The sequence below is a fragment of the Arachis stenosperma genome, chromosome 3, assembly GCF_014773155.1.
Source record: "Arachis stenosperma cultivar V10309 chromosome 3, arast.V10309.gnm1.PFL2, whole genome shotgun sequence".
Lineage (NCBI taxonomy): Eukaryota > Viridiplantae > Streptophyta > Magnoliopsida > Fabales > Fabaceae > Arachis > Arachis stenosperma.
In genome coordinates this window covers 16,618,354-16,637,892 of record NC_080379.1, presented here as the reverse complement: position 1 = coordinate 16,637,892, position 19,539 = coordinate 16,618,354, and the positions used below count along the sequence as shown (strand labels likewise).

The 19,539-nt window shown below is 36.7% G+C and overlaps 3 protein-coding genes across 4 annotated transcripts; 1 reads left to right on the top strand and 2 right to left on the bottom strand.

Moving 5' to 3' along the window:
- LOC130965588 (cation/H(+) antiporter 28) lies at positions 1 to 3,337 on the top strand. The gene is made up of 4 exons (XM_057890357.1): positions 1 to 159; positions 276 to 1,274; positions 1,879 to 2,472; positions 2,729 to 3,337. The coding sequence occupies exons 1-4, from the start codon at positions 1 to 3 to the stop codon at positions 3,335 to 3,337; spliced, it is 2,361 nt and encodes a 786-aa protein (XP_057746340.1).
- Positions 3,338 to 3,740: 403 nt separating this feature from the next.
- On the bottom strand, positions 3,741 to 6,213 carry LOC130968236 (DNA-directed RNA polymerases II, IV and V subunit 11). 2 transcript variants are annotated; one of them, XM_057893408.1, is made up of 6 exons: positions 5,982 to 6,213; positions 5,804 to 5,883; positions 5,647 to 5,736; positions 5,475 to 5,553; positions 4,865 to 4,960; positions 3,741 to 4,026 (listed from the first exon to the last, which is right to left on the bottom strand). In XM_057893408.1, exons 2-6 carry the CDS (start codon positions 5,854 to 5,856, stop codon positions 3,994 to 3,996), a joined length of 351 nt encoding a protein of 116 aa, XP_057749391.1. In that variant the 5' UTR covers positions 5,857 to 5,883; positions 5,982 to 6,213; the 3' UTR covers positions 3,741 to 3,993. The 2 variants fall into 2 exon arrangements, with proteins under 2 accessions (XP_057749391.1, XP_057749392.1); XM_057893409.1 differs by having other exon boundaries at positions 5,804 to 5,895; positions 5,982 to 6,180.
- Positions 6,214 to 9,175: 2,962 nt separating this feature from the next.
- Positions 9,176 to 11,364, bottom strand: LOC130968237 (DNA-directed RNA polymerases II, IV and V subunit 11-like). The gene is made up of 5 exons (XM_057893410.1): positions 11,210 to 11,364; positions 11,051 to 11,140; positions 10,877 to 10,955; positions 10,264 to 10,359; positions 9,176 to 9,446 (listed from the first exon to the last, which is right to left on the bottom strand). The coding sequence occupies exons 1-5, from the start codon at positions 11,260 to 11,262 to the stop codon at positions 9,414 to 9,416; spliced, it is 351 nt and encodes a 116-aa protein (XP_057749393.1). The 5' UTR covers positions 11,263 to 11,364; the 3' UTR covers positions 9,176 to 9,413.
- Between the last annotated feature and the right edge of the window lie 8,175 nt (positions 11,365 to 19,539).

Here is a 19,539-nt window from a genome sequence, read left to right as displayed (position 1 = left end):
ATGGCAGTTGTATTGACCCAATGTTCAGAAAAGTTAGGCTACCTCGTACTTCAATTAGGCAAAAATTTTGTCATGTTTATGGTGATGGTGATTGTATGCAATGCTTTACATTATTTTCTAAAGCCTTATTCACAACCTCGGATCACTTCTGACATATTTGTAAGTTCTGATTTTTGAATTCTTATTGTCAAGTGTTTTCTGCTTTTAGAATTTTGGAAAAAGGAAAATGCTCGAAATTTTTATACTTTTTATATTCTTTTTTATTTTGAATGCAGGTAGGACTAGTGATGGGGAATGTATCTTTCTTACGCAAATTGTACATGGAATTCAACACAACCTTTGTGTTCATCATAGATTTTGGTATGATGTGTTACATGTTTGCTTTGGGGATAGAAATGGATCCATTCATACTGTTCAAGAAACCAAGTAAGGATGCTCAAGTTGCATATGCAGGAATAATTTGCACTTTCATCATAGCAGGCACCACAACACCATTCCTGCATTACTTTACAGATCAAACCAAGTTGCTAGAATACACATTCTCCCTCTCAACTCTTCTATCTAGCACAGCATCCCCAGTTTTGACTCGTTTGATAACGCGACTCAAGATAGGCAAGTCGGATATTGGGAAGCTTGTGATAGCAACAGGGATGCACTCGGATTTTGTATGCTCCTTGCTTCTTTCGGTTGGCTACATAGCCATGCCATTGGACGCATTTTGCGATGATTATGACGAAAAGAAGCGCCTTAAGAAGGCCATCATAATGGGGTGTGCACTTCTTGGACAGACTGTTTTGACAGCATTGGTTTCACCAATCTTCATGAACTGGGTTGATAATGAAAACCCGGAAGGGAAACCTATGAAAGGTTCACATTTGGTGTTGTCAATTGCAGTTATGGTCATGGCTTGTGCCTCATCAACTATATATGAATATAGTCCAATTCTAAGTGCTTTCATGGCAGGGGTGTGTTTTCCAAGGGAAGGCAGAGTTTCCAAATGGGTTATTGCCAAAATCAACTACTTGTTGACCACTATCTTCTTTCCTATCTTTTTCTTGTGGATGGGTTATGCAGCTGATTTCAGAGAGTTTGAAGCTGGACATCTATTGACTTGGGCAAAATTGTTTACACTTATTCTCATTGCCATTGTCGGCAAGGTTGTTGGAACAGTTATTTTGGGGATGATACTTGGTTTTCGCTGGCCGGAATCGGTTGCAATTGGATTACTCCTAACCACCAAGGGCCATTTTCACATCTTCTTGGCTATCAAAGCGGCAAGTATTTTCCTCACTTTTTCTTTATCTTCACTTATCATAAAGGCGGCGTTTGGTAGTTGGACAGAACACAAAATACAAAGACAGGGAGACAACGATTATTTAGAAATTTTCTATTCATTGTCTTGTCTTCTCTATCTCTCGCTCTAAACACATTTTTGTGTCATTCTGTCTCTGTATTTGCCTTTTGTCTCTGGAACCAAATGTAGCCAAATAGATACTAGCCCATTTCTTGCATGGAAATTGGAAATATTTACTTTTGTGATGTCCCCAAAGGGAATGTCATCAACCAACATGCATGCATGATACTATGATAGTGTCAAGTTTCTATTTTCTAGCAAATTGATATAGCAGTACCCTTTAAAACTGAGAAATGAAGGGTTCTTCCACAATTCCAGATCATCATCATCAGAAATAGTGAAAATGGAGGAATATATATACCCTTACCTAATAATACATAATGAAGCATTTGATCTGTATTCGTGTACATCTATAAATTAAGTTCACCACTTCTAATTCTAACTATAAGGCATGCAACATAAATAGATAATCAAAAATCATGTTTATAACTGAATCAATCTCATATTTGTCCTTGTATTACCAGATAGGTTGTGGTGCCAATACTTCAACTGGCATTACAATGATAATGGCAATATTTTTCACAATAGTGCATACTCCATCAGTGATAGCATACATCATAAAACGTGCCAGGAAACGAGCACCAAATCATCGCATGACGCTCCAGTTGCTTGACCCACTACATGAGCTAAGGATACTCTTGTGTGTCCACGGACCTGACAACGTTCCTGCTTCCATCAACTTCATGGAGATCTCAAGAGGGGCAACACCCCCCGGCATTGTGGTATATGTCGCGGACATGATTGAACTCACTGATCAGATAGCAGCAACAGTAGAGAGAGGCACAGAAGGACATACAACAACTGTGAAAGATGCTGCGGTCGTGGAAATGAGGGACAAAGTATCCAACTCTTTTCAAGCCTATGTAGATGAGGATAGTGAAGGTATTACTCTCAAAAGAACATTAGCAGTGTCAACAATCACTAACATGGCACAAGACATCTGTATCTTAGCAGATGAATTGATGATTGCCCTCATTATACTACCATTCCACAGGAACCAACGTCAGGATGGAAAATTGGATATGGGTCACCAGGGATTCAGATATGTGAACAGAAAGGTAATGTCAAAAAATTTATCATTAGTATTATTTTGATAAATAAGATGAACAAGTTCAAGAATCAAAGGAGCTAGCTAGCCATAGTAAATCCAAGTAGCTGCAACAAGAGTAATGTCAAAAGTTATGTGCATCAATTCTCTTTGAGACTATCAAGGAAGAAAATGCACATGTTAAATGAAAACATATATAGCAAATAAAAAATCAATTACCTTAATATTGATAGCTCAATAATGCAATAATAGATACTGTTTAACAGTTATTAAGGAGTGCTCCTTGTTCCGTGGGGATTCTAGTTAACAGAGGCCTTGGATCAATTGAAAAGATATCAAGAACTCAGGTATCACTGAATGTGGCAGTAATATTCATTGGCGGAAAAGATGATAGGGAAGCACTTGCCTATGCAGGTATGGTAGCACGACATCCAGGAGTAAAACTTACAGTGATCAGATTTCTGGTAGATTCCAGTGCAGAATCCTCAAGATTAGCAGCTTATAGAGTCAACCTTCCAGAGCTGGAGGAAGAAGTGGGACACGACGACGAATGTTTTGCACAATTCTACGAAAAGCATATAAATGGGGATCGTATTTCCTACTTAGAGAAGCATCTTGCCAGCGCAGCCGAAACATTCACAACTCTCAGATCATTTGAAGGGAAATACTCTTTAGTCATCGTAGGTAAAGAAGGTGGGATGAACTCTATATTGACAAAAGGGATGGACGATTGGCAACAGTGCCCAGAATTGGGACCAATCGGAGATGTACTTTCAGGACCAGATTTCGCAATGACAGTGTCTGTGTTGGTAATCCAACAACATAGACTCAAAGGAGAACTAGATGGTCTTGATGAGGACTTCTCCATCATGTAGGCATTATTAGATGATTAGGTAGTATAGTTGTAGATACTAACAGTAGCAAGAAAACAAAAAGATAGAGCAAACCATGTGAAAATTGTAAAGATAAATGTAGAATTTGATGAACGTTTCATCAGGAGGTTAAAATCAATAAAGATATTGTACAGTGAACCATGTCTCTAACAACATGATCGAAAGCATTAGGAATGACTATATGTGCAGCAAAACCCCCTTGTTCTTCTCCTACACTTAAATTTTTCAACCCTAATGTACTCCTGTAACAACTATTTTATTCGAAGATCTCACCATTTGCGTTCAACACTATCATGCTACCTTCAAGTGTATGTTCCCCAAAGTATATTCATATTCAGTAAAACTCAATTCACTGAACATTGCATTTAAATAATTCAAGTTATACTAGAATAGAACAATCAATTAAAAAAAGTGTATATTCACATTCAAGATTCATGGAGAGCAACATGGTTCATGTGACAGGATTTTTTTCCTTTTTAAAAATAATTAGCTTAGTACAATGCAAATCATCCTTCAATAGTTTTGTTAACATTGAAATTGTTCACCACTGTAGAAGTTCCTTGGTCCAAAAGAAACATCTTTAACAAGTTTCATATCCAGCAAAGGCTAAAGGGAAAAAGTTCCATCTTGAATGTACATCAATAGTCCCTTGAAAACTTCACCATCTCCGCCTGCAATTAAAAATATGAATTTGTAACTAACAGAACTAAAATAAAAATGGACAAGAAAACTTCGTAAAATCCATAAACGATTTGTCTCTTCCCAGCACAAAAATATATTGTAACATAATCATTCTAGGTAGTACAGGGGTCCCACAGAATTGTTCCCTATTCCCCACACTGAAGTGCCAGAATTATGCCCACTTTGCAGAACTTAAGAGCCAATTCCCAGGACACCACCAAAGAACTACCAAGAGACTATTAGTATTTACGTTTGAAGTGCCATATAGAAGCGGAGAGTCATGAGAAACAATTTCTCAATATTCACAAAGATGCATCCTCAGAATAAGGCAACATCTCTTATAGAAGGAAAAAGCCAACTCACAGTCCTCCCCATAAATGTTGTCCGGACTTAACCACATTTGCTAGGTGGAAAAGGCAGATACCATAAAAAGAAAGAACAATATAATTCTAGAATGGTAGAGCTTAGCCAAAATATAACAAGAGATGCCAAACTTGTGATATAAGTATTCTTCTTTAACATATTATAAGTTACTTAAGTTGAACCTCTTCGGACTCCAATTTCCTAGAACAAGCTACTGACAAAACATTGGGTACACCACACAGTCAAATGATGTGATCAAATTCAGAATCTGCAGCTACTTTGCAGTTTTGGGAGTGATGATATTGAAATGGGACCAATCAGACAATCATCACCCGGTACTAATGGATAATATTCTAATATCTGAAAGATTCCCAAGATTAAGGAGTAAACAAGTATCAGTGATTGCATGGAATTATACATATTTTCAAGAAGAGGGAAAAAAAAAGAAAGAAACAACATACAGACCTCAAATGCATTCTTCAAGTGATCAAGTTCCCTGTCCAGATCATTAATAGCCTGGTTATATGCCTGCATTGGGGATGACTGGCTAGTGGTATGTATCTGCAAAAGCAACAGCAACAGCAACAGCACAACAGGTAATGCTAATAATTTCTAGACGTTGCACATAAAAGTAGAAATTTGAGACACTCCCAAGTTCCAAGTGCCGATTAGAAACAAAAATACCACAAAAGCATATACATATGGAAGTGTGAACTTTGAATATTAAAAGATTAAATGCTTCAAAACCATCACTAAGTTAGTAAACAAGCTGCTAGGGTAAGTTGTAACTTTTGACTCTTAGGATATATTTTTGAGTGTTGCAAATGAAGGGAATGAAAGACAGGATTTGAAGAGTAAAGCAGAATCCTTTAACTCTTCAAACCTTTCTTCCACCTCCTTTCCCCTTCAAAAACCGACATCAGAAACACACCGTTTTAGTACCAAACTACATCGTATCACTTGTGAATGAAATTGTTGTGAAGCCAATTTCAGTCACATTTTATTATGATCTATACATTTACCAAAAACTTTGTAAATTAGTGAAGGGAAAAATTATGGAAGATTGGAAACCCACCCTCACAATAATTTTGTACTGGAGAGGGTGAGGCAGCTTGTATCCAGCAAACAACACGTTCTCGTCTCGATGCAGCTGCCTGAAAATACAAGCATTCAAAAAAGCGAACGATTTAGGTTTAGGGTTTATACAGCTAAAATCAAATTAAAACTGAAGGGGAAAAAATGCGCACATGCGAATGATATTGCCTATAGTGTGTTCCTCTCTCTCGATGGTGAAAGAGGCGGCATTGATGATCTTCGTGTCCCTCTCATACGACACCCTGAAATCAAGTTTTGACAATTAGAACTGTATAGAGAGAGAGAGAGAGAGAGAGAGATGAGGCATACTTTTTGGTGCCTTCCGGGACGACAAAGCGTTCGTAACGGTCAGGGGCGTTCATGGCGAAGCGCTTCTACTCGCTGAGTTTCTGAGTGTAGCTCTTAATCAATTAGTTAATTAATGCTAATAGACTATTAGTAATGAAATAAGAAAAACAAAGGAAAAGTGAGGAGTTAAGCTTCTTACAGGACAAAGATTACGTAACGGTGCTTGGCGGTCTGCAACGACTGCCGCAGAGGTGGCGGTGGTGGTGGCTGAATCAGCAGAAGTTGGGGTGTGAAAAATATAAATAAAAACCAGTAGCTACGAGCCCACGAGTACGGGTCAAGTACTCAAGTACATTGGCTTTCAAGTTTCAAATACCTAACTTAGTAAATCCCATGATCAAACAAAATAATCAAGGGCGTATTTTTATTTTTATTTTCTACTATTTTATATAATAAGTACTTTTGGTTTTTCAGTTTATTTTCATTTATAAAATTTTAAAAACAAAGCTATACTGCATGTCTGGTTTATTAGTCATAACCGACTGAGAGTCCTTTTTCTTGCAAATATTTCTTCCTGAATTGGCAATATTTTTTCTCTTCCAAAGCTCTTGAATTGCATCCTCAAGCCCCTTGATCTGGAGCATACACATATACACAAGTACACACAGCATGGTACAACGAACAAAATCAACAGAGACTAATTTCAAGAGGCTTGTTACATGGTTTCTGAAATTGAAGGCATGACCCATACCTGATAACATTCCCCACGAAGACAAGAATAAAAAATAAAAAAAAATTAATACAAAACAAAAATAGAGTACTTCAAAGAATAGAAAAAAATCATACACATAAGAAATAATAAAAATTTTATAAAATCAACAACATATATCATATGAACAAAAAAATATAATAAAAAGTAAATAAAATTTGTATGAATAAAATTAAAAAAAATAAAAAATTTCATACGTAACATAAATATAATGCAGTAAAAGATAAAAAAAAAAGAATTCATATAAAAAAATAAAAATATCCTAAAAAAAGTCAACAACATTTGTCATATGAATAAAAGAAATACAATAAAATAAATAAAAAACCAAACAAAAATAAAAAAATTTCATAAAAAAATATACATATAAAAAATAGTATAATAAATAATTAAAAAACTCATAAATACATAACATGAGAAATCAAAACACTACACAAATAATATAAAAATATTTATCATATAAATAAAAATTATAATAAAAAATATAAGTAAAAAATACAATAAAAAACATAAAAATTAAAATATAAAAATAAGTATTAAAAATAATAAAAAAATTGAAATATTTAATTTGCTAGTGATTAAAACAAATTTGATCTATTTTAATGAAAAATTTGGAACGAATAACTATGAAGAAGTAAGAAGAACTACAAAAAAATTATTATGAAAGTAATAGTTACTAGTATCTTTTTATAGAAGAAAATGAAGGGTAGGGTTAATAAAAAAGAAATAAAATTTCATCTAATTTTCCAAAGACAACAAGCAACCATGAAAGTGAAACGCAGAAACTACAAATTTTAGCTTCTCCTAAACGTGCGTTTAGAAGCAGAATCACTTCTGCGTTCAGGAAGATAAAAATGGCCAAACAAAAAAGTGAAACTTTCAAGAAGTTCAAACGTGCTTCTCTCCTCCCCAACGTGTTTGCCAAACACACCCAAATAAGTTCCAGTTTATTTTTCGGCAGAATAGTACCCAAATCAGTCCCCAAAATTTTAAAAGCAGGACATTTTAGTTCCCAAAGAAAATTAATATACAGATTAATCCCAATATTTTTTGTTTGTCAAATATAACAGTCCCTCGTCCATTTTACTTTTACTATATGTCAACATTTATTATTATTAACTTAACTTTGTGCATGTGGACGATGACACTGTCATATTAATACACTCTTTTTTGTTAGAAACAAGGAAGGTAAATAATGATGCTTTGAAATCTAATTTAAAACATTTTCTTTTAATACAAACATGCTTTTTAAAATATGACATCTTTTGATTATATTAAATACAAAAACATCAAATGCTATCAACGTTAAATTTCTTGTAAAATAATATCTAATAATTTTATTGAATATTATTATTATTATTATTAATTTTATTTTACTTTTTTTTACGGAGGATTGTTATGTGTAACGGAAAAAAAAATTGGGATTGATCTATGTATTAATTTTCCTTGGGGTCTAAAATGTCCACTTTTAAAATATTTGGAGACTGATCTAGGTAATTACTCTATCGAAAAATGAACATCTGCCGGAGTGATCAAATTTTCTTGGGAAAATATCCGCTTTTAAAATCCTTGGGAACTGATTTGGGTTGTTACTCATATATTTTTATATCCTTCATCTATATTCAAAGATAAAAAAATCCTAAATAAAATATAAAATATGCATGTAAATTCCTTCTAAGGTTAGAAATACATCAAATAATTTCCTTTATAATATTCATTGGCGGAAAAGATGATAGGGAAGCACTTGCCTAAGCAGGTATGGTAGCGCAACATCCAGGAGTGAAACTTACACTGATCAGATTTCTAGTAGATTCCAGCGCAGAATCCTCAAGATTAGCAGCTTATAGGGTCAACCTTCCAGAGCTGGAGGACGAAGTGGGACATCACGACGAATGTTTTGCACAATTCTATGAAAAAGCGTATAAAAGGTGGTCGTATTTCCTACTTAGAGAAGCATCTTGCAAGCGCAGCCGAAACATTCACAACTCTCAGATCATTTGAAGGGCAATACTCTTTAGTCATTGTAGGTAAAGAAGGTGGGATGAACTCTATATTGACAAATGGGATGGACGATTGGCAATAGTACCCAGTATTAGAAGCAATCGGAGATGTACTTTCGGGACCAGATTTCAAAATGACAGTGTCTGTGTTGGTAATCCAACAACATAGACTCAAAGGAGAACTGGATGGTCTTGATTAGGACTTCTCATCATGTAGGCATTATTAGATGATTAGGTAGTATAGTTGTAGAGACTAACCGTAGCAAGAAAACAAAAAGATAGAGTAAACCCTGTGAAAATTGTAAAGATAAATGTAGAATTGCATGAAGATTTCATCATGACGTTAAGATCAATAAAGATATTGTGCAGTGAATCACGTCTCTAACATGATCAAGCATTAGGAATGCCTTTATGTACAGCTAAACCCCCTTGTTCTTCTCCTACACTTAAATTGTTCAACCCTAATGTACTCTGTAACAACTATTTTATACATAGATCCCACCATTTGCGTTCAACATTATCATGCTATCTTCAAGTGTATGTTCCCCGAAGTATATTCATATTCAGTTCAACTCAATTCACTGAACATTGCTTTTAAATAATTCAAGTTATACTAGAATAAAAAAGTCAATTAAAAAAAGGATATATTCACATTCAAGATTCAGGGAGAGAAACAGGGTTCATGTGACAGGATTTTTCCTTTTTAAACATAATTAGCTTAGTACAATGCAAATCATCCTTCAATAGTTTTGTTAACATTGAAATTGTTCACCACTGTAGAAGTTCCTTGGTCCAAAAGAAACATCTTTAACAAGTTTCATATCCAGCAAAGGCTAAAGGGAAAATTTTCCATCTAGAATGTACATCAATAGTCCCTTGAAAACTTCACCATCTCGTCCTGCAATTAAAAATATGAATTTTTAACTAACGAAACTCAAATAAAAATGGACAAGAAAACTTCATAAAATCCATAACCGATTTGTCTCTTCCCAGCACAAAATTATATTGTAACATAATCATTCTAGGTAGTACAGGGGTTCCACAGAATTCTTCCCTATTCCCCACACTGAAATGCCAGAACCCAGAATTATGCCCACTTTGAAGAACTTAAGAGCCAATTCTCAAGACACCACAAAAGAACTACCATGAGACTATTAGTATTTACGTTTGAAGTGCCATATAGAAGCAGAGAGTCATGAGAAACAATTTCTCAGAATATGGCAACATCTCTTATAGAAGGAAAAAGCCAACTCACAGTCCTCCCCATAAATGTTCTCCGGACTTAACCACATTTGCTAGGTGGAAAAGCAGATACCATAAAAAGAAATGATAACATAATACTAGAATGGTAGAGCCTAGCAAAAATATAGCAAGAGATGCCAAACTTGTGATATAAGTATTCTTCTTTAACATATTATAAGTTACTTAAGTTGAACCTCTTCAGACTCCAATTTCCTAGAACAAGTTACTGACAAAACATCGGGTACCCCACACAGTCAAATTATATGATCTAATTCAGAACCTGCAGCTACTTTGCAGTTTTGGGATTGATGATATTGAAATGGGGCCAATCAGACAATCATTGCCCGGTACTAATGGATAATATTCGAATATCCGAAAGATTCCCAAGATCAAGGAGTAAACAAGTATCAGTGATTGCATAGAATTATACATATTTTCAAGAAGAGGGGGGAAAAAAGAAACAACATACAGACCTCAAATGACTTCTTCAAGTGATCAAGTTCCCTGTCCAGATCATTAATAGCCTGGTTATATGCCTGCATTGGGTCTGACCGGCCAGTGGTATGTATCTGCAAAAGCAACAGCAACAGCACAACAGGTAATGCTAATAATTTCTAGATGTTGCACACAAAAATAGAAATTTGAGACACTCCCAAGTTCCAAGTGCCGATTAGAAACAAAAATACCACAAAAGCATATACCTATGGAAGTGTGAACTTTGAATATTAAAAGATTAAATGCTTCAAAACCATCACTAGGTTAGTAAACAAGCTAGGGTAAGTTGTAACTTTTGACTCTTAGGATGTAATTTTGAGTGGAGCTCTTGCAAATGTAGGGAATGAAAGAAAGGATTTGAATAGTAAAGCAGAATCCTTTAACTCTTCAAGCCTTTCTTCCACCTCCCTTCCCCTTCAAAATCCGACATCAGAAACACACGCTTTTAGTACCAAACTACATCGTATCACTTGTGAATGAAATTGCTGTGAAGCCAATTTCAATCACATTTTATTATGACTTATACATTTACCAAAAACTTTGTAATTAGTAATTAGTGAAGGGAAAAAATATGAAAGATTGGAAACCCACCCTCACAATAATTTTGTACTGGAGAGGGTGAGGCAGCTTGTATCCAGCAAACAACACGTTTTCGTCTCGATGCAGCTGCCTGAAAATACAAGCATCCAAAAAACCGAACGATTTAGGTTTAGGGTTTATACAGCTAAAAATCAAATTAAAACTGAAGGGAAAAAAAATGCGCACATGCGAATAATATTGCCTATAGTGTGTTCCTCTCTCTCGATGGTGACAGAGGCGGCATTGATGATCTTCGTGTCCCTCTCATACGATACCCTGAAATCAAGTTTTGACAATTAGAACTGTATAGAGAGAGAGAGAGAGAGAGAGAGAGATGAGGCATACTTTTTGGTGCCTTCGGGGACGACAAAGCGTTCGTAACGGTCAGGGGCGTTCATGGCGAAGCTCTTCTACTCGCTGAGTTTCTGAGTGTAGCTCTTAATCATTTAGTTAATTAACGGGGTTAAGTACAATTTTAGTCTCTAACGTAAAAATTTTGGTCTTTTTTCATAACAAAAAGATTTTGAAGGTTCTAGTTTATTTTAAAATTATCTTTTGCGCCAAAAAAATAAATTTTAGAGATAAAGTTGCTCCTGATAGTTACTATTCCTTCGTTACATTCCCGTAAAATTATTTTGCCTTCCCCAAGCAAGCCGGTATTTGAGAAAAAGAATGTTGAGTGAAACGTTTGTGTGAAATCTTACGAAAACGTTTCTACGAGGACTGTCTAGTTGAGTGGTTGAAAGGTGTTTGGTGTTGGTAGCTCGAGCGAGGTTGTTGAAGAACTTCCTGCATTCGTGACTTGGCTTCGTTGTTACAGATAGCCCTTGTCGAGATAACCTTTTTATCCATGCAATATCATCTTTGTTGATGGAGGTAACGGGTGTAGGATTTAATCTAGGCCGTGCGAACCTCTGTATAAGGCTAGGGTTTGTGCTGATTGTTTTTGTTGTCTTTGTTTGTTGGTTTAGTAACGCCCTGTCTTTAATAATAGGGTTGTTCAGAAAGAAGATGACGCTCTTTAACATGATGGTGCACCATGGGGTGCATTCACATATGAGAACGATGTGCTCAAGTATTTGAAGGGTCAAGCTACAGTCGTGGAAGACATTAACGACGATCGGTGGAGTGTGTTTGAGGCATACGAGGAGGTGAGGCAGTTTGAATATTTGAAGTCCACCATCGTAGCGTTATAGTACAAAGACCCAACTGCAGATGATTCCAAGAGTCACTTGAGGTTGTTGAAAGGTGACTCAGAGGCAATTGAGATGTCCAGCATAACAAGGAAGAGGGGCTTCGTTGATTTGTTTGTGGTGCATGAGGTTGGGGATGCCGAGGGGTTTCCGGAAGTTGGTTATCTTGACGTGGGGGAGAGATACTGGGGGCGTCGACAGTGAAGAACTAATGGAGAATAAATGTCGGTTAAGAATTGATCAAAGAAATTTCCAATTCAATATCGCAAAGTATAGTCCCAACCGATAAAATATCCTCAAATCAATGTTACAAGAGGATGTCACAACAATGAATTCAATAACCGGGAGTAGAATTCCGAGTCGTTCTTCCAATGATTTGCACTAGAAATCTAGAATGCACATTGTTGGTTAGAAATTTTGGAGTTTTTGGGTTGCTTAAGAAGAAGTAAATTGACAAGTATATAGAAGCAACAACCAACCAACAATTAAAGTGATATAACTAGAAATACCAAACAAGCATTATCTAACTAACAAGCATGCATCAAAATAACTACAACTAAAAGCATATAAGAATAAGAGATATGAATTGAGAATGAGGAAACTAGGAATTCCAAACTTGTAAAAGCGAGTAACAATCAATCAATATAAAAGTCTTAGCTAGGGGAGAGAATTGGAGTTCGTATCCCTATTGTCATCATCAATTGTGATGAGAATTGTCTATTACTTCCACTTAGTTATCCTCTAGCAAATGAAGGAAAGTCAAGTGGGTACAAATAATTTGAGTTCACAAGTCCTACTCAACTCCTAATAAAAGACTAGCTTTAGTGAAGTTCAAGCTAACAAGCAACTTCCAATACTCAATCAACCATAGACTTTGACAATTCAAGAGTTTCCAATACTCAACCCCAAAGCCAAGAATAGAAATCTACTCCATAATCATAAAAGACATTTTCACAAACACCTTGTGTGCACTAAAAGAAGACATTGTAAAATTGAGAAATAAATCCAAATCAAAGCTACCCACTAACAATAATTGCTAATAACAAACCAAATGACAACAATGAACATGAAAGAAAACTCAATACATTGATAAAAAGTAATTCCAACAAGATCCAAATTCAAACTCAAAATTACTAAAGTGGTAAGAGTGCTAATTGAAATTAAGGAATAGAAACTATAATTAAAGCAACAAGAACTGAAATTAAAAAGGATCTAATCCAAGAATTCAAGTGAAAATGAACAAAGAACGAATAAACCCTAGAGAGAAGTGAGAGTTTCTCTTTCTAGAATTCAAAAACTATCTAAAACTAAGCTAATGGAATGTGTCTTCTATACTCCTTCACTCTCAGCCTCTAATCTGCAAACTGGGCTCGAAACTGGGCCAGAATTGAGTTCTGAAATCGGCCTCAGCGTGTTCTCTTTAGTGAGGTACGTGCCGCTTGTCACGCATACGCATCGATCGACTTTTGCACCAGGTCACGCGTACGCGTCAGTCACACGCACGCGTCGGTACCAACTTCTCAATTCCTCTATTTCTTGTATTCATTTCACTTTTGCATGCTTCTTTTCCATCCTCTAAGTCATTCCTGCCCTATAAACCCTGAAATCACTTAACACACGTATCATGACATCGAATGACAATAAGAGAGGATTAAGAATTAGCATTTTTAAGGTCGAAGAAGCATGCTTTGAACCATAACACCAATTAGGAAGAAATATTAAAAACATGCAATTTACATGAATAAGTGTGACAAGAATTGACAAAATCCACTTAATTCAATCCAAAATAAACCATAAAATTGTGGTTTATCAAGAACCTAAAGGTGGTGGTCTGGAGGTAGTGGTGTTTGAAGGGGACCAAGAAAAGACTGATGGAGTTGGCGATGCGGTTGAAACCAAATGTCAGAATAAGGTTGTTGGAGAAGAGTTAAGCCAGGAGGGACAGATTGGGTCCGGTGACCATGATAGTAGTGGCGAAGACAGTGATGACCCAACATACTTGCCATCCAAAGAAGAGGGGGATAGTGCCAAAGACATCCACTTCACTGACAGTGAGGAGGTTTATGACTATGAAAGTGGATTTGGTAAAGAAAATTCTATGCCAAAGGACTCTAACGCAGAAAAGGGTAAAAGGGTTATGACAAGTGATTTGGACGATGAGGAAGTAGCCGACAGTGATGACTTGGAGCAGGATTATATTATTGGAGGACAAGACTTGGGAGCTGATGATGCAGAGGAGGATGCTGATTGTGAGGGGCAGAGGTTTCCAGTGCATAAACTTGAAAAGGACATGGGAAAGTACAAATGGAAGGTTGGCACATTGTATGAATCTCGGCAAGAGTTTAAGGACACGGTGGCAACCTTTGCAGTCCAGACAGCCAGAAATATTAAATTCAAGAAGTGTGACTTGGTGAGGGTCTGGGCTGTATATCAGAAAGACTGCCCCTTTTGGTTATATGCACACAAGGTTGGTGAGGAATTCACATGGCAACTAAGAAGCATGAATCTGCAGCATACCTGCATGCAGACACACAGGGTTGGAATTATGCACTCCAAATGGCTGGGCACTCAGTTTAAGAAGAAAGTGAAATCCAATCCAAGGATCAAGATAAAGGATTTGGTAGCAAAGGGACACAAAAAGTGGAATCTGACCGTTACTAAGTCACTGGCAGCTAAGACAAAACAAGAGGTTTTGAGCCAGATCCAGGGAGCATTTAGGGAGCAGTATAGGAGGATTAACGATTACGGTGGAGAGCTTTTAAGAACAAATCCAAGATCAACGGTGATTCTAAAAGTGATTCGATCACCAAATTTTGCTCAAGAGAGACAAAATCTAGACTTGATGAACTATTGTGTTTTCCAAAGACTGTATGTATGCTTTGATGCATGCAAGAAAAGTTTCCAGCACTGTAGAAGGTTTATTGGGTTGGACGGAGCTTCTTAAAAACCCCTAAGGAGGACAACTGTTGACTGCAATTAGAAGAGACTCAAACGCCAGATTCTTCCAATTGCATATACAATTGCAGAGGCGGAGACAAAGGATTCTTGGGTCTGGTTTCTGCGTCATCTGTCCAAGGATTTGGGTCCATACAATATTGCAAAATGCACGTTTATGTCTGATCAGCAGAAGGTAGTTTTACATATTACACTATGCATTGTGCTAACAAAACATTTATAAATGTACTAATCGAATGAAATCTCACCTTCTAATAATAGGGTCTGTTGCCAGCATTTGAAGAGGTCATTCCAGAGGTGGACAACAGGTTCTGTGTCAAGCATCTCTACAACAATTTTAGAAAGAAATTTCTGGGCTTGGAACTGAAGAACAGAATGTGGAGGTGTGCTAAGGCAAGTCACTGGCAGAGTTGGGAGAAGGAAATGAAATCTCTGCGAGGTCTGAATGAGGGAGCATTTTGACATTTGAATGGCATTCCACCCAGGTTCTGGTCCAGGTCCAGGTTTACTTTTCTTTCAAAATGTGACACCCTTGTTAATAATATGAGTGAAAGTTTCAATGCTGTCATAGTAGAGACAAGAGAAAAACCTATTGTGACCATGTTAGAGGATATTAGGGTATATATGATGACTAGATGGGCTACTGATGAGCGGATAATTTGTACGCTTTTTGGCATTGTTTTTAGTATGTTTTTAGTATGATCTAGTTAGTTTTTAGTATATTTTTATTAGTTTTTAATTAAAATTCACTTTTCTGGACTTTACTATGAGTTTGTGTGTTTTTCTGTAATTTCAGGTATTTTCTGGCTGAAATTGAGGGATCTGAGCAAAAATCTGATCCAGAGACTCAAAAGGACTGCAGATGCTGTTGGATTCTGACCTCCCTGCACTCGAAGTGGATTTTCTGGAGCTACAGAAGTCCAATTGGCGCGCTCTCAATAACGTTGGAAAGTAGACATCCTGGGCTTTCCAGCAATATATGATAGTCCATACTTTGCCCAAGATTTGATGGCCCAAACCGGCGTTCAAAGTCACCTCAAGAAATTCCAGCGTTAAACGCCGGAACTGGCACCTAAATGGGAGTTAAACGCCCAAACTGGCATAAAAGCTGGCGTTTAACTCCAAGGAGAGTCTCTACACGAAAATGCTTCATTGCTCAGCCCAAGCACACACCAAGTGGGCCCGGAAGTGGATTTTTATGTCATTTACTCATCTTTGTACACCTTAGGCTACTAGTTTTCTATAAGTAGGACCTTTTACTATTGTATTTGACATCTTTGGATTATTTTTAGATCCTTTGATCACTGGGAGGCTGGCCATTCGGCCATGCCTAGACCTTGTTCTTATGTATTTTCAACGGTGGAGTTTCTACACACCATAGATTAAGGTGTGGAGCTCTGCTGTACCTCGAGTATTAATGCAATTACTATTGTTCTTCTATTCAATTCCGCTTGTTCTTTGTCCAAGATATCACTTGTTCTTCAACATGATGAAGGTGATGATCCGTGACACTCATCATCATTCTCACTCATGAACAAGGTGACTGACAACCACTCTTGTTCTACAAGCATACGAGGCTTAGTGAATATCTCTTGGATTTCTGATACATGATGCATGGTTGATCGCCTGACAACCGAGTGCTCGCCTGACAAACGAGCCAGCCATTCCATGAGATCAGAGTCTTCGTGGTATAGGCGAGAACTGATGGCGGCATTCAAGAGAATCCGGAAGGTCTAACCTTGTCTGTGGTATTCTGAGTAGGATTCAATGATTGAATGACTGTGACGTGCTTCAAACTCCTAGCAGGCGGGGCGTTAGTGACAGATGCAAAAGGATCGATGGATTTTATTCTGGCCTGACCGAGAACCGACAGCTGATTAGCCATATGCTGTGACAGAGCATGGGAACATTTTCACTGAGAGGATGGGAGGTAGCCATTGACAACGGTGAAACCCTACACGAGCTTGCCATGGAAAGGAGTAAGAAGGATTGGACGAAGACTGTAGGAAAGCAGAGAGACGGAAGGGAAGGCATCTTCATACACTTATCTGAAGCTCTCACCAATGATATACAAAAGTATCTCTATCTTTATCTTTATGCTTTATTCGTTTATCACTATACCCAATTGAGTTTGCCTGACTGAGATTTACAAGGTGACCATAGCTTGCTTCATAGCAACAATCTCCGTGGGATCGACCCTTACTCGCGTAAGGTTTATTACTTGGACGACCCAGTGCACTTGCTGGTTAGTTGTGCGAAGTTGTGTTTATGCCATGGTATTGAGCACCAAGTCTTTGGGGCCATTACTAGGGATTATTTCGTGTATTAAAAAGTATTGATCACAATTTCGTGCACCAATTTTTTGGCGCCGTTGCCGGGGATTGTTTGTGTATGGACAACTGACGGTTCATCTTGTTGCTTAGATTAGGTATTTATTTTTTTTTTCGAAATTCTTGAAGATGAATTCTAGAGTTTCATGATGATTTGTTGAAATCTGGCTGGCTGAGAAGCCATGTCTAATCTCATTGGACCGAGGTTTCAACTTATCATCACAGAAGCTTGTTGATTTTTTATCAATCTTGCTTTTGGAGCAGTGATCTGCTAAGGCTTGGCTGGCCTTTGGCCATGTCTAGTGTTTTGGACCGAAGCTTTCTTTGAAAGCTTGGCTGGCTGTGAAGCCATGTCTAATTCCTGGACCGGAGTCTTAGACTAGCATTGCACTGATTCCTGGAATTCTCATTAAGAATTTTGATATCTTTTTCCACTTAATTTTCGAAAATAAAAAAAAAATCACAAAATCATAAAAACCAAAAATATTTGATGTTTCTTGAGTCTAGTGTCTCATCTTAAGTTTGGTGTCAATTGCATACATTCATTCATGTGTCTTAAGGATTTTCAAGTAATTCTTGATGATTTCTTACTCTGATCTTTGAATTCTTTTGACTTGAGTGTTTATGTGTCTCATATAATGTCAGTAGTATACAAACTGCTAAGTTTAGTGTCTTGCATGCATTGTTATTTGACTCTTGTTGCATTTTGATTATTAAAAAAAATATCCAAAAATATTTTTAATTTATGTCTTTTCAAGTCAATAATACAAAGAATTGAAGATTCAGAACATACTGCAGAGGAATCACACAGAAAAAGCTGGGCATTCAAAAATGCCCAGTGAAGAAGACAGACTGGCGTTTAAACGCCAGCCAGGGTACCTGGTTGGGCGTTTAACGCCCAAAAAGGGTGCATTTTGGGCGTTAAACGCCAGAATGGATACCATTCTGGGCGTTTAACGCCAGGATGGCACAAGGGGGAAGATTTTGTTTTCAAATCAAATTTTTTTTCAAGTTTTCAAAGTTTTTCAAAACCAAATCTTTTTCAAATCATATCTTTTCAATCAAATGCTTTCAAAATCAATTTCTTTCCTTTTTCAAAGATACTTACTAACAATTAATGATTTGATTGAACATCTCAAGTTTGTTGCCTTTTCTGTTGAGAAAGGTTTAAATGTTTGAATCATATCTTTTCTTGTTAGGCAAGTCATTAATTTTTAAAATCAAATCTTTTTAAAATTGTTTTCAAAACATATCTTTTAAAATTGTTTTCAAATCAAATCTTTTCAATCATTTCTTCTTAACCACATCTTTTTCAAAATAAGTTTTCAATCAAATCTTTTTAACTTCTAATTTCAAAATCTTTTTCAAAAATCACTTGATTTCTTTTCCACTTTGAATTTTCGAAAGTTATCAATTAACTTTTCAAAAAGTTTTTGACATCTTTTTAATTAATTTTCGAAAATTCTCTTCCCTTCTTCCCACATCCTTCTATTTATGGAGTACTACTCCTTCTTAATGCACAATTCGAACTCTATCTAATCAAGTTCGAATTCTTCTACCTTCTTCTTCTATTTTTCTTTTCCTCTGACACCTCAAGGAATCTCTATACTGTGACATAGAGGATTCCATATTTTCTTGTTCTCTTCTCTTTCATATGAGCAGGAACAAAGACAAAGGCATTCTTGTTGAAGCTGACCCTGAACCTGAAAGGACCTTGAAGCGAAAGCTAAGAGAAGCTAAGGCACAACTCTCTGTTGAGGACCTGACCGAATTCTTCAAAGAAGAAGAACCCATGGCAGCCGAAAACAACAACAATGCCAACAATGCAAGGAAGGTGCTGGGTGACTTTACTACACCTACTCCTGACTTCTATGGGAGAAGCATCTCTATCCCTGCCATTGGAGCAAACAACTTTGAGCTTAAGCCTCAATTAGTTTCTCTAATGCAACAGAATTGCAAGTTCCATGGACTTCCAATGGAAGATCCTCATCAGTTTTTAGCTGAGTTCTTGCAAATCTGTGACACAGTCAAGACTAATGGGGTTGACCCTGAGGTCTACAGACTGATGCTATTCCCTTTTGCTGTAAGAGACAGAGCTAGGACTTGGTTGGACTCACAACCTAAAGAAAGTCTAGACTCATGGGAAAAGCTAGTCAATGCCTTCTTGGCAAAGTTCTTTCCACCTCAAAAATTGAGT

What these genes read in the sequence shown, in the direction of transcription:
- LOC130965588 (XM_057890357.1), top strand. Translation starts at nt 1, where the DNA reads ATGGCAGTTGTATTGACCCAATGTTCAGAAAAGTTAGGCTACCTCGTA. An exon ending in GGATCACTTCTGACATATTT is followed by an intron (nt 160 to 275) that starts GTAAGTTCTGAT and finishes TTTTGAATGCAG; the next exon opens with GTAGGACTAGTGATGGGGAA. An exon ending in TCAGATATGTGAACAGAAAG is followed by an intron (nt 2,473 to 2,728) that starts GTAATGTCAAAA and finishes ACTGTTTAACAG; the next exon opens with TTATTAAGGAGTGCTCCTTG.
- LOC130968236 (XM_057893408.1), bottom strand. Translation starts at nt 5,856, where the DNA reads ATGAACGCCCCTGACCGTTACGAACGCTTTGTCGTCCCGGAAGGCACC. An exon ending in GTCCCGGAAGGCACCAAAAA is followed by an intron (nt 5,737 to 5,803) that starts GTATGCCTCATC and finishes ACTTGATTTCAG; the next exon opens with GGTGTCGTATGAGAGGGACA. An exon ending in ACTTGAAGAATGCATTTGAG is followed by an intron (nt 4,027 to 4,864) that starts GTCTGTATGTTG and finishes TTTTAATTGCAG; the next exon opens with GCGGAGATGGTGAAGTTTTC.
- LOC130968237 (XM_057893410.1), bottom strand. Translation starts at nt 11,262, where the DNA reads ATGAACGCCCCTGACCGTTACGAACGCTTTGTCGTCCCCGAAGGCACC. An exon ending in AGTACAAAATTATTGTGAGG is followed by an intron (nt 10,360 to 10,876) that starts GTGGGTTTCCAA and finishes TTGCTTTTGCAG; the next exon opens with ATACATACCACTGGCCGGTC. An exon ending in ACTTGAAGAAGTCATTTGAG is followed by an intron (nt 9,447 to 10,263) that starts GTCTGTATGTTG and finishes TTTTAATTGCAG; the next exon opens with GACGAGATGGTGAAGTTTTC.